General features: G+C 39.7%; 1 protein-coding gene across 1 annotated transcript in view; it reads right to left on the reverse strand.

Moving 5' to 3' along the window:
* Positions 1-253: 253 nt before the first annotated feature.
* The window catches only part of LOC108982819 (receptor-like protein 15), a gene marked incomplete at its 5' end in the record, with an annotated part of 55,138 nt that continues 41,365 nt past the window's right edge, over positions 254-14,026 (reverse strand). The window contains 4 exon segments of the mRNA XM_035690712.1: positions 254-549; positions 552-1,145; positions 1,713-2,026; positions 2,102-2,390. Coding sequence (XP_035546605.1) covers positions 254-549; positions 552-1,145; positions 1,713-2,026; positions 2,102-2,390 — 1,493 coding nt within the window.

Raw genomic sequence — 14,026 nt, forward strand, 5'->3', positions numbered from 1 at the left:
TCATTAATTGGTTGAAGATCTTTTAATCATCTAGAGTTACGTTGCGAAGGGGGAACTAATTACAAGTCTCATATATGTTATTAAGATCTCAAACTTGTGATTGAAGAAAAGAAAAACAGAAGACATACGAAAAAGCAAACATCAAAACACGAAGCTACACAATTCTAAACCTAGATAGCTTACAAGTGCTTGTCACAATAAAATAGTAGCAAGTGGAGATGCACACTTCAACGAAGTTAAACCATGCCCGTCGCTAGTGCAAATTTATGTAGAGAATGGCAACAATTGCTAGCAACATTATCACATAAGACACCGCAAAGCTGACGTAGAAGACTTCCAAGTCTATAAAACCCCAAGCTTCATCTCCTTCACTGTCAGTTGGAAAGGTAGATGATGGTTCAGTTTTAGTGCAAGCCTTCTGTAGTGGAGGTCCACACAGGAGAGGATTTCCCTCGTAACTGCTTTCATCAAAGGTACCGAACTGAGCTTTTCTTTCTGGGGTTGTACCCCTTAAGTTATTGTGTGCCACTTTGAAGACGGCTAGTGAGTCAACTCTACCAATTGAGGGGGGATAATACCATCCAAGTTATTATGTGATAGATCCAAGCTCTCAATTTGCTTGAGTTTCGAGAATTCAGTGGGGATTGATCCCGTTAAATTGTTGAACGACAGGTTCAACGCATGGATGTCACTCAAATCTCCAAGCTCGGTTGGAATTTCTCCTTCTAATTTGTTGCATGAAAGGTCAATCCCAGACATGTAGTTGTGGATGTCACCTTTGTAGGAGAGAGTATTATGCTTTGTTGAGAACTCCACTTCTTGTAGTGCATCCACATTGAAGAACATAAAATCGTCATAGTAAAAGTCAAAGAATTTGCTGTTCATTATCATAGTGGAATGCAAGAATGACAACATGTCGGATATTTCGAAATATATTTGGGCAAAGTTTGATGACTCAGATTTGTTGTAGCTTGGCTCACTAGTAAAGTTACTCAAGCAACAAGGTATTTGACCAGAAAAACTAGTGTGGGAAAGATCCAACAAGCTTAGTTCTTCTAAAAGGCATAATTGAAGTGGGATTTGTCCATGTAAATAATTTGCTTTCAAGAGGAGAATGCTCAAACTTGAAAGGTTGCCAATCCAATCTAGAATGTTGCCAATAATGCAGTTATCTCTAAGATTTAGAGTGACTAAAGTGGAGCAACCCTTGAATGCACTGGTAATTGGACCGGTTAACCTATTTTTATTCAAATGAACATGTTTGATCTTGGACCAGTTGGAGCAAGAGGGTATAGCGCCAGACAGATTGTTATGGGACAGGTCAAAAAATGAAAGGGATTTCAAGTTACATAACTCAACTGGAATGGGACCTTCAAGCTAGTTTTTTGTGATAGCAATACCCGTCAATGACATCATGTTCCCCATCCATCTTGGAAGCATCCCTAACAAATTGTTATTACTGAAATCAATTGCATAAAGGTATGTAAGATTAGATATGCTATGTGGGATCTTTCCGGAAAAGTGGTTGTTGTCCAAATACAAATATCGTATGTATGTTAGATTCAAATTGGTAGGAATTAGTTGGCCACTCAAATGATTTTTGGATAATTTAAGGTAGTATAAGGAGGAGTAACTTTTTATCAAATTCTCTGGTATTGTTCCTGAAAAATTATTGCTTGACATTTCTAAAATTTTTAGGGAGGTCAAATTACCATAAGAAGGATGAATAACACCTTCAAAGTGATTTTTAGAAATATTTAAAAACACTAGACTCGGAAAAATTAAACCAAAGTTAGTTGGAATTGGACCTTGAATATGATTAAATGAAATATCTAAAAGAGAAAGGTTGGGAATATGATGACTGGGCAGCTGCAAAGTGCCTGTAAAAGAGTTATTTCTCAAATTAAGAACCTCCAACCTTGTATTGTTTTCTAGCAACCATGTGGGGAACTTTCCTGTCAAATTGTTGTGAGGGAGAAATAGTAGTTGCAAGTCAAACTGGTAATGAAGGAATGTAGTAGATATTCTACCAGACTTGGTAGAAAAGTAGCTTGAACAACTAAAAGCCTTTAATTGGAAGCTTGGAATTCATTTTTGAGACAGAGTTTCATCAACCAGGTTGTTGCCATCACTAAATATGACCTCAAGCTTTGAGAGATTAAAAAATGAGGAGAATGTGCTTGGGTTGAAGTAGTTACGTGATAAATCAAAGTACTCAAGTGACTTCAAACTAGGTAGAGGGGAGAGATGATCAATGCTTCCATTAAAGCGATTTGAAGAGATATCAAATATTCGAAGTTGTGTCATGTTTGCCAAACATGAAGGCAGTAGCCCTTCAAAATCATTAAAGTTGAGATCTAACTCTCGTAGATTCATAAGCTCACACAAGCCTACAAAATGAAATGAGAAATAATTAAGTTCTACCATTAACAGATTTTTGCCAAGGAATATTTTGCAAAAATAAAGCTTTTTACCTTGAATGATGGGCAAACTTCCATTGAGTCCACAGTTTGATATTGTCAATACATTAAGGGAAGCGATAACTCCAACTTTACTGAGGAAGCTTTTGTCAATGTAGGAACCATCCAAATACAACTCCTATAGGTTCTTTAGTCTTCCCAACTCTAAATGTATACGAAAATAATTAAAATGTGTTAAATAGGACATAGCATATCAAATGGTTGTATATTAGTCGATCTAACTATAGAGACTAATTACCTGAGATTGGGATATTGATTGGTCGATCTAACAAGTTGTATCTCAAATATAGTTTCTTGAGCGATAAGAACTGATCAAGGGATGATAGGAAGCTTTCATTGAAGTAATTCCATGAGAAGTCAAGCACCTCTTGTAATGTGTATGTCAATACATTGTATTTACTGTCTTATTTACTTTCTAATATGTTCTCTATTATGTGATTAACTAATGTGATGTGTTGGCTTGATCTCTATCGTTGAAGCTGATAAGGCAGATTTACTTGATGCACGTGAGAGGAGCTCGTGACTTCATTCTGAAGGGACTGACTCTAGTCCATTGGATCTCGACACGTGGCTGGATCTGTTGCGAGATATATATACATCTCTTACGATGTAACCCGACTAGAGTTATTCATTTTTGTTGACGGCTGTTTATGAGAGAGAGAGAGCAGTGAGAAGGGCGATTTTAGGGTTTGTTATGGAAATGATCTATTGATAGATCATTTCCATAAATCAAGCCAAGATCTCCTCCATTTTTTTAACACCATGATTTTAGGATAATTAGCCTTTAATTTTGTAATTGTAAATTCATACCATACTCCATTAGTTACGTTAGATAGATTTGTTCCTTGTATCTATTTATTTTGACCAGTCTCAATGTACAATTCAAGTTACTGAAATACAAAGGATTGAGTTCTTAACAAGGTATCAGCCTAAACACGATCCCTACCCTACCCGAGACCTCCATGGCCTCCTCTTCCTCTTTCTCTTCCTCTTCCACTGTCCTCTCTCCATATATCCTCCATCCCTTTGACTCTCCTAGCCTCATCCTTGTTTTCGGCCTTCTCAACGGTGAAAATTTTCCCAAATGGCAAAAAGCCATGACCCATGCTCTTAACGCCAAAAACAAACTAGTTTTTGTCGATGGCACTCTTATCCCACCCGAAACTACCTCTCCAAATTATAGACAATGGAACCAAACTAAAGACATGGTCCTTACTTTACTCCTAAATTCCATCAGTCCCTCCATATCCAACTCCCTTGAATTTCATAGCGATCCCCGAGCCGTATGGCTGGATCTCTAGTCCTGATTTTGCCATGGCAACAATGCCAGGATTTACCATCTCAAGCGTGAGTTATCCTCCCTGCAGCAACACAATCACTCTGTCCATGATTATTACAACGAACTCAAGCAAATTTGGGATGAGCTCAATCACTTACAACAAACCAACTACCTCAAACAATTGCAGCAACAAGCCGAAGATGAGAGAGCTTACCAATTTCTCTTGGGCCTCAATGACTCTTTTTCCCAACTCATAACTCAAATCTTAGCCATGGAAACCCTTCCCCCCATCACAAAAATTTTTTCCATTCTTTTTCAGGAAGAGCAGCAATTTTTCTCCACCTCAGGCCACCACCGACAGATGCTCATATCCTTGCTGCTCACTTCGGTGGACCCATGAAACAGACCCTGCAATGCATCATTTATGGCAAAGTTGGTCACTCCCATGACCGTTGTTGGCGTGTAATCGGGTACCCAGCAGGTCACGACACCTGTGGCAAACCATGACCATCTCTCTTCAGCAAACCACCACCGAACTTGGCGCCGATGGCTCATCAAGTTTCCACCTCTTTCCCACTTCCTGGTTTGACCCATGACATGTATCAAAAACTTCTTGATCTGCTTCAACCGAGCACTCCACCAGCAAACTTCATGGTTAATGTCTCTTCTTCTCCTCCCTTTGACAGCCGCTCCGATTGGGTGGTGGATAGTGGTGCCACCGATCACCTCTGCCATCACCGACGCCTATTCTCTACTCTGTCTCCCCTTTCTCATGACCAGAAGGTCACTTTACCAAATGGGCATATAATAAACATTGAGGGTGTCAGCACTTGTTATTTGGCTAAACACCTCACTTTGCATAATGTCTTCTTTGTCCCTCAATTCTTATTTAATCTCCTTTCTGTTCCCAAACTCACAAATACTAGCTCTTGCATTATTTCTATTTCCTCTTCTACTATTTCTTTTCAGGACCCATAATCGATGAGGCTGATTAGAGCAGGTAAGTTTACAATGGACTTTATGTGTATCGGCCCCAACCCATTACTACATTTTCCACTCAGACTACTGCTAATAAGATCTTATGGCACCAATGCCTAGGTCATCCTTCCCGCTTAGTTATTCCTAGTCGTTTCAATAATCCATGTGTTATCTCTGATTGTGATATTTGTGCTCATTCTAAGCACACTAGACTACCTTTTTCCATTCCTACTAATAAAAGTACTAGATTTTTAATAGAATTTTTTGCGATATCTAGGGTGACTATCATACTTCTTCTATTGGTGCTCATTATTTTCTTACCATTGTTGATGATTTCTCTCGCACTACTTGGACCTATCTCATGAGCTAAAAATCTGAAGCATACACTTATCTCATGCATTTTTTTTCCCTTATCAAAAATCAATTCAAAACCACAGTTAAAATTATTAGAACTGATAATGGCCAAGAATTTCTTTCTCACAATTTTCAAAACTATCTTCATGATCACAGCATCCTTCATAAATGTACTTGAGTTGAAATTCCACAATAAAACTGATATGAACCCAGGAATGGAATCCCTTGAACCCACAATCAATTTGAAAACTCACCCAAGAAAGCCAAAATCAAGTCAATGGATGGAGAATTTAGACCCGATGAGAACTCGTTTCAAGAATCTAGATTATATTAATATCTAGACCAATTGTAGAACCCGTCTCAAGAACGCAGATTACAAGGAGGAACGCCACAAAGGTTGTGATTTACCTTTGATAAGTTCAAAAGTTCAATCAAGAACAAGAGGAGTAAACTCAACTCACAAATAAAATTCAATATTGTCTAACCTCTCAAAATGAGGCTACAAAGAGTATTTAAACCAAAACCTAATTAAAACCCTAGCCAAAATAAAGCCCTTTCTCCCAAAAATACCCTTGAATGAATAATGATGTGCTACAGTAATTCAGCTACAGTAATTTCGCTACAGTAACTTCTTGAAACCCTAGTTCCTAAAAAGTAACTTTCCAAATAAGCCCTTGGCCACAATACAAGGCCTTCCCAAAACCCTAGTTCATAAGAAATATGACATATGTAGGCCAAGAATCCTCTAGCCCACTTATTCTAAACTAATAAAATAAATCATTTAACAAATTGAAAGCCTTCAATAACAATAGGTCCAAACAATAACTCTAAGTCATGTCTTCCACAACTTGTATCAAGTGGATTGATCTCCTTTTCTCAAGCTCATCTTGAGTGTCGGGCTCTTGCTAGCTTCATCCCAAGTGGATTGCACCAATCCTTGCATTATTTCTTTGATCTTCTTGATTCTTGATCTTGTAATTAGCCCATCTGGAACTTGCAAAAGATCTTTAAGACTAGTCCCACCTTGGTTTTCATAAAAAACAGTGTTGCAGAACATAAACATCGGCACCTCCTGAATGTTGCTCGTAGTCTGCGTTTTCAAGCTCACTTACCCTTTAAATTTTGGGGTGAATGTGTACTCACCGTTGCCTATCTCGTCAATCGCACTCCCGGTTAACTTCTTCAAAATAAATCTCCATTTGAACTTCTCTTTGATATCCCTCCAACCTATGCCCATTTACGCATCTTTGGCTACCTTTTGCTATGCCCAAACCCTCCACGCTTCCCGTGACAAATTTTCTCCCCGTGCCTCTAAGTGTATATTCCTCGGTTATCCTAGCACTCATAAGCATACAAATTCAATAATCTAGACACTCAGGTTGTTTTTTATTCTCGTGATGTCACTTTCCACGAACATCAGTTCCTTTTCCAGGATGTTTCTACTCCTTCACCTACACCTCTTCCTATTCTTCCCCTCCCTGTCCCTGAACCCATCTTTCCACCCTCTACTCCTACCTCTACTATTTCTAACTCCTCTCCTTCTCCTCCTTCTCCTCGTCCTCGTCCTCGTCGCACCACTACTTGACCCGCATATCTTCAGGACTATATATGCCCGACCATACACATCGAGCCCACTCATCCTCACCTGCTGCATTGACCTCAGGTACTACTCACCCTCTATCTGCTTTTCTTTCTTATTCTCGTTTCTCACATTCTCATCTTATTTTTTTAAATGCACTCATTGTTTATGCTGACCCTACCTCTTATTCGGCTACTACTCGTTAGGCCCATTGGCAAGACACTATGTCTGCTGAACTTCATGTTCTTGAAGATACTTCCACTTGGACGCTTGAGCCACTTCCCCTGGAAAGAAACCCATTGGCTGCAAATGGGTGTTCAAAACCAAGCTCAAAGTAGATGGCTCTGTCGAAAAATACAAAGCTCGATTAGTCTCCGAAGGCTATACTCAAGTTGAAGGCCTCAACTACCATGAAACTTTTGCTCCTATTGCCAAAATGACTACCATTCAGTGTTTGTTGGGTGTTGTTGCTTCTCGCAAGTGGATCATTCACCAACTTGATGTCAATAAATCCTTCTTATATGGCGACCTTGATGAGGAAGTCTACATGACTCCTCGTCTTGCCTATTGTTCGAAAGGAGAGACTCGCATTTGTTGCCTCCACAAATCCCTCTACGGCCTCAAACAAGCCTCCCGCAACTGGTTTTTTAAACTCACTACTGTGCTTCTTGATGCAAGTTTTTCTCAATATCAAGCAGACCATTCTTTATTCACCATGGTTACTTCTACCAGTATTACTCTTGTTCTTGTATATGTCAACGATATTCAACGCAAATATGCTCTTGAAATCTTATCTGATAGTGGATAACTCGATGCTTGGACTGCTTCCTTCCCCATGGGTCCCTTGCATGGTAGCCCAACATGTTGTATGTGTAAGAAAACATAAAAGAACTTGCAATCGAGCAAAGGAAGAAAACTGAGAGCAAATTATTGGAGGAAAAGTTGTTATTCTATTCCACTATGTAAAAGAACCTATTACAACGTATTCTGCCAAAAATGGTGATATGTACAGAGAGTATTCTAACAAACTAACCAACTACACCTATAGCATTATGCCAGAAAATAAAGAAAGGTAAGTAAATAAAAGAAATAAAAGAATAACTAGTGTATGCGACAATTATGTACAAGAAGCTATTGAAATAAAAACGACTAGTAGTTTAGTGTTGGCTTATATCAGTTAACATCCCCCCACAAGATGGAGAATAGAAATTTACTATTCCCATCTTGGATAAGTGTGCTTGTAGGAGATAAGATGGTAGAGAAGTCCTTGCACATGACTTCCACGCGCCTCATGCGCCCCTAACTCTAGAAGGCGTGTGAGTCACACGCGCCTACACGTTTTTTCGCATCGCACACGGAGCACGCACGACAGAGTTCCTGTTTTGGTTATTTTGCTCATTCCTTGTGCTATATGAGTCTGATTTTGACGAAACAAAACTCGTTTCCAACAACATCAGGCGTTCCGGACACAACGGTGCTGTCCGTTTTGTGATATTCCACTTCAAAGATATTGTACTTTCATTTTGTATTTAGAATCAGTCTAAATCCATTGAGGATTCAGTATCAGGCGCCATGGTAAAAGCTGACTGCCTCAAACTACAGTCTTTGGAGACCTTAGATGAAGAATCTCTTGAACTGTAAAGATCTGTCTGACCCCTTGGAAGATGAAGGGAAGAAGCCAAATGATTTTACGGATCAAGTGTGGAAAAAAGATGCACAAGAAGACTATCAGTCAGATTAGGCAATGGATCGACCATAGTGTCTTTCACTAAGTGGCCCAAGAGACAGATGCATATAACCTCTAGAAAAAGTTAGAGGATTTGTATCAAGCTAAGATTGCTCGGAACAAGACCCTCTTGATGAGACAGCTTGTTAACTTGAAGTTGAAGAGCGACACCTCTGTTGCCAAGCACACTAGCGAGTTTCAAAACCTAGTTAACCAACTCAGGTCCGTCAAGTTGAATCTTGGCAATGAAGAACAAGCCTTGCTACTTTTCAGTTCATTACCAGATAGTTGGGAGACGCTGGTGGTCTCCCTAAGTAACTCTACTCCATATGGTAAACTTACCATGATGATGGTTAATGATGCCTTATTCAATGAAGAGGCCAGACGAAAAGAGACCAGCATGAATCAAACTCATGTCCTTGTCACCGAGAGTAGACAAAGGCCTCAAGGTAATGATAGAGGGAGATGTGGAGGCAAAAACAGAGGGAAGTCTCAACCACGTGGAAAGTCCAATAGTAGCAGGAACCAGCAGACAGGTAACATGAAGTGTTACCATTGTGGCAAAGAAGGCCACATGAGGAAACACTGCCGCAAGTTTTTAAGGGAGTAAGGTCAAAGCAGTAAGCTAAAGAAAGAAGATGGTGAAACTCTTGTCACTCTTTTGGGAGATGTGGCAATGCCCTCCACCAGTGACGAGACTTGTCTGCACGTTGCAAGCCACAATGTTGAGTGGGTGGTTGACACAACAGCATCATATCACACCACTTCCCATAGTGAATTTACTACGTACAAAGCAGGAGGGTTTGGTACTGTAAGGATGGGGAACGCCGGTTCCTCGAAGATCGTGGGAGTAGGCGAAGTGCAAATAAAAACTAACATTGATTGCACCATGGTGTCGAAGGATGTTCGACACATTCCTGACCTTCGGCTCAACCTGAATTCAAGAATAGCCCTTGATCGACAGGGCTATGATAGCTACTTCAGCAAAGGTACTTAGAAGCTGTCACAAGGTGCCATGGTTGTCGCCCGATGACATATTTGTGGTATGTTGTACAAGACCCATGTGAAGATTGGTTCTGATAGTCTCAATGCAGTGGAAGATGAGACATCATCGAATCAGTGGCACAATAGACTCAGACACATGGGTGAGAAATGGTTGGATACGCTTGTGAAGAAGGCACTCATCAAAGTTGCCAAAGGAACAATCTTAAACCCTTGTGAGTACTGATTGTTTGGCAAACAACGTAGAGTCTTGTTTAATTACTCTACAAAGAGACTATCAGAGTTGTTAAGTCTGGTACACTCTGATGTATGTGGTCCCATGGAAGAAGAGTCATTGGGAGGTAACAGTTGTTCGTGCTGCTTGTTACCTGATCAACAGGTCACCTTCTGCACCACTGGAATTTGAAGTTCCTGAAAAGGTTTGGTCTGAAAAATATGTCTCTCACTCTCACCTGAGAGTGTTTGGTTGCAAAGCTTTTGCACACGTATCCAAGGAGCTGAGACAGAAGCTCGATGTCAAGTCAACTCCATGTATCTTTGTTGGATATGGAGATGAAGAATTCATATACAAGTTATGGGATCCGGTGACAAAGAGAATTGTCAGAAGTAGGGACGTTGTATTCCATGAAAACCAAAACATAGGAACTGAAGCTTCCTCAATATCAGTATAGCTTAGTTCCAATACTCCAAATCCTGCATCATTACAGTTCGCCACAGATAATGAGGACATGCAGGATTGAGATCCAAAAGTAGAAGAAGAAGCTTAGGGTGTTGAGCAGGGGGAGCAAGAACCCTCTCCACCAGCAGTTGGTGTACCACCACAAGGGTTAAATGGTGATGAACCTCCTTTGGTTGATGAAGCTCAACCATGAAGATCGGCAAGAGGCCGCCTATTGATTCCGTCGAGGAGATATCCAGAATCAGACTATTTTCTGCTTACTAATGAGAGGGAGCCGGAGAGTTTCCAAGAAGTTCAAACTCATGCTGATAAAAGCCTATGGGTGCAGGCAATGCAAGAAGAGATGAGTTCTTTGCAAAAAAATCAGACCTATGAGTTGATGAAACTTCTTGAAGGAAAGAAAGCCCTAAAGAACAAATGGGTCTTCAAGCTGAAGAAAGATGGCCAAGGAAAGCTGATAAAGCACAAGGCCAGATTGGTTCTCAAATGATTCTAGCAGAAGAAGGGAATCGACTTTGACGAGATATTTTCTCCAGTGGTGAAAATGATGTCAATCCGAGTCATACTCGAATTGGTAGCCAGCTTGAATTTGGAACTCGAACAGATGGATGTGAAGACAACGTTTCTCCATGGAGATTTGGAGGAGGAAATCTATATGGAGTAACCAGAAGGGTTTAAAGCTCCAGAGAAAGATCACTTAGTCTACAAGCTAAAGAAGAGTCTCTATGGCCTCAAGCAAGCGTCGAGGCAATGGTACAAGAAGTTTGACTCATTCATGATGAGTCATGGTTACAAGAGACTTGTTGTAGATCAGTGTGTCTATGTTCGAAGATTCCAGGATGACAAGTTTGTCATACTCCATCTTTACGTTGATAATATGTTAATCAGTGGTGAGGATAGGTCCATGATTAACAAACTAAAGAAGGAACTATCCAAGTCCTTTGACATGAAGGACTTAGGCCCAGCACAACAAATTTTGGCATGAAGATTGTTTGTGATAGGAAAGCCAAAAGGGTGTGCCTATCACAGTAAAAATATGTTGAATGGGTTATCAAATGTTTCAACATGGAAGATGTTAAGTCAATCAATACTCCACTTGCTAACCACTTCAAGCTGAGCAAGAGCCCGTGTCCTTCTTCAAAGAAAGAAATTGAAGAAATGGAAGTAGTCCCCTACTCTTCCGCAGTAGGAAGCCTGATATATGCAATGGTTTGTACCAGACAAGATATTGCTCATGCTGTAGGCATGGTGAGTAGATTCCTTTCAAATCCCGGAAAGGATCATTGGGAAGCAGTCAAGTGGATCCTCAGGTACCTAAAAGGTACATCGAAGATGTGCTTGTGTTTTGGGAGAGCTAAACCAGTTTTGGAAGGCTATACTGATTCAGATATGGTAGGAGATCTGGATAGTAGGAAATCTACTTCGGGATTTCTCTTCACCTTTGCAGGAGGAGTTGTATCTTGGCAGTTCAAATTGCAGAAGTGTATTGCTTTATCTACAACAGAGGCAAAGTACATTGCCGCAAAGGAAGTTGGGAAAGAGATGTTGTGGATGAAGTGTTTTCTCCAAGAACTAGGGGTTAGTCAAGAAGACTACACGATACATTGTGATAGTCAAAGTGCTCTAGGCTTGAGCAAGAATTCAATATGCCATTCCCGCACAAGCATATTGATATCTGCTATCATTGGATACGCGAAGCGATGGAACAACAGTTGTTGAAGCTTGTGAAGATCCATACGAAAGAGAATCCAGCGGATATGCTGACGAAGGTGGTTACAAGTGAGAAATTAGAGCTATGTAGAGACATAGCTAGGATGGATAGCATTTAGGTAAATGGGCATGGAGGGGGAGAATTGTTGAAATCCCTGCCCAAGTCTGAAAAGTTTTGAATTTGTAAAACCATAACCCGTTCGTAGATCCGGTGATTTAAACCCTCTTCAAACCTTCGAGCTTTCTTCTCCTCATCTAGAATCAAATATGAGGCGAAGTGTGACAACTCTGCAAATTTTGCAGCATACTGGCTTACCGTCATGGTCCCTTGCACCAAGTTAGTAAACTCTCGGGCTCTAGCTTCCCGGTCTGCTTTCGGAAAGAAGCAGTTGAAGAAGTTTTGCTTAAAGTGAGGCCAGCTCATTTCTCCAGTTCCACCAGCTTCTCTGATGGCTCTCTCAGAGTTCCACCATCTGTTCGCTTATTCGATCAATTTAAAAGCTGCAAAACGAACTTTCTATTGATCAGTGCACTCCAAAACATTGAATATCTCTATGATGTCCTGAATCCAATCCTCAGCTGTATTGGAATCGCCTCTTCCATCAAAGGTGGGCGGATGTGTGCGATTAAATTGCTCGAACGTGCAGCCCATCTCATTGTTGTTACCGTTCAAATCTCCAAGATTTTGAATGAGCAGCCATCCTGGGATCTTAAACTCAGTTAAACGTTCTAGGGAAAGAAAAAAAAATATGTAAAACATAAATACCAGCTAAAATATTTATAAAAGAACAAGTAAAAAAAATAAATAGATGAATCAAATAGTCTTTAACCAACTCATATAGTCTTTCCTACCCTCTATAATTGTAAACCCGACATCGCTCTAAACTACCTTACGTCTTAGAATCTAAACCTCAAAGTCTAAACCTTAAATTAATCTTTATAAATATCATCTCCTATATTCCACAAATTAAGCCTGTTGGATATAAAATCCCTAAACCTCAAATCTCAAAACGCAATTACAAAGTCTTACAAAATCTAAAATCTTAACTATCCACATAATCCTCTCTTATTCTTTAAAATTCTACACCTCAACTCTGAAATTTCTTTGTAAACCCACAGATATCTAAACCTCTAATGTTTATAGTATGCAGAATTCAAACATGTCTCTGATACCAACTGTAACGCCCTGTTCCCGGAGATCTGGAGAGTTAACTCTTAATACTTAAAATCAACTTAAATAATACAACTATAAAGTCCAGAAAATTCCATAAAACATTAATCCATTTAATTAAACCAAATATCTAAGTTCCTCCATGGACAAAATAAAGAAAACCTCAATAACATAAATTAAAAACTCTCCAAAACTCGAAATTATCCTTAACTCATCATATCAAAATACCCGAAAAATAAAATAAGTTTACTAACAACGACTCTCAAATAAGCACTTGTACCCTCAGGTACCTTACTAAAACTTCATACCCTTGTTCTCCAGCTGAACCATCAAAATTATCTGAAAAACATATGGAGATAAGGGGTAAGTTATCAACAACTCAGTAAGCAGAGAACATATACCAATGTATAAACATAAGCATTAACAGAAACCAGAATGCAGAACAAAATATTTTTATTTTCAGAGGGCGGAAACAAAACATGATATCAAAATATCAGAGCGAAGATTTAGAAATAATTTCATTGAAAAATATTCTTTGGCATAGCATAATTCATCATCATCATCATCAGAACATCATATCAGAACAGAGGCCATGTATAACCCCCGTGGTAGGGTTGCGCATCTGCGGATAGCCAAACAGAACATAAAACACTATGTCACCAAGGTGCACTCAAAACAGAGACCACTACTATAACCCGTGGCAAGGCCGTATCCACTATTATTACCCGTGGTTGGGCCGTATCCACTATTATTACCCGTGGTTGGGCCTTATCCACTATTATTACCCATTGTTGGGCCGTATGCCACTATTATTACCCACGGCAAGGTCGTAACTGAACAGAGCGGAAACAGAATGAAATTCAGAATCAGAGATTCATGCCAAAGGTTTTCAGAAATCACGTCTTATCCAAACAGAGTACTGAACAAAATCTTCAAAACAGAACAAAATCATATCACAACATTATTTATGCACAAATTTCATATTCGCTCTCTTTTTCAAAGTTCAGGAATAGAATGTCAAAAATAAGCTCATGTCTACACTAGTCATGACAGAAAATACGTTTTTCT

Source organism: Juglans regia, chromosome 6 (genome assembly GCF_001411555.2).
Source record: "Juglans regia cultivar Chandler chromosome 6, Walnut 2.0, whole genome shotgun sequence".
NCBI classification, from domain to species: Eukaryota; Viridiplantae; Streptophyta; class Magnoliopsida; order Fagales; family Juglandaceae; genus Juglans; species Juglans regia.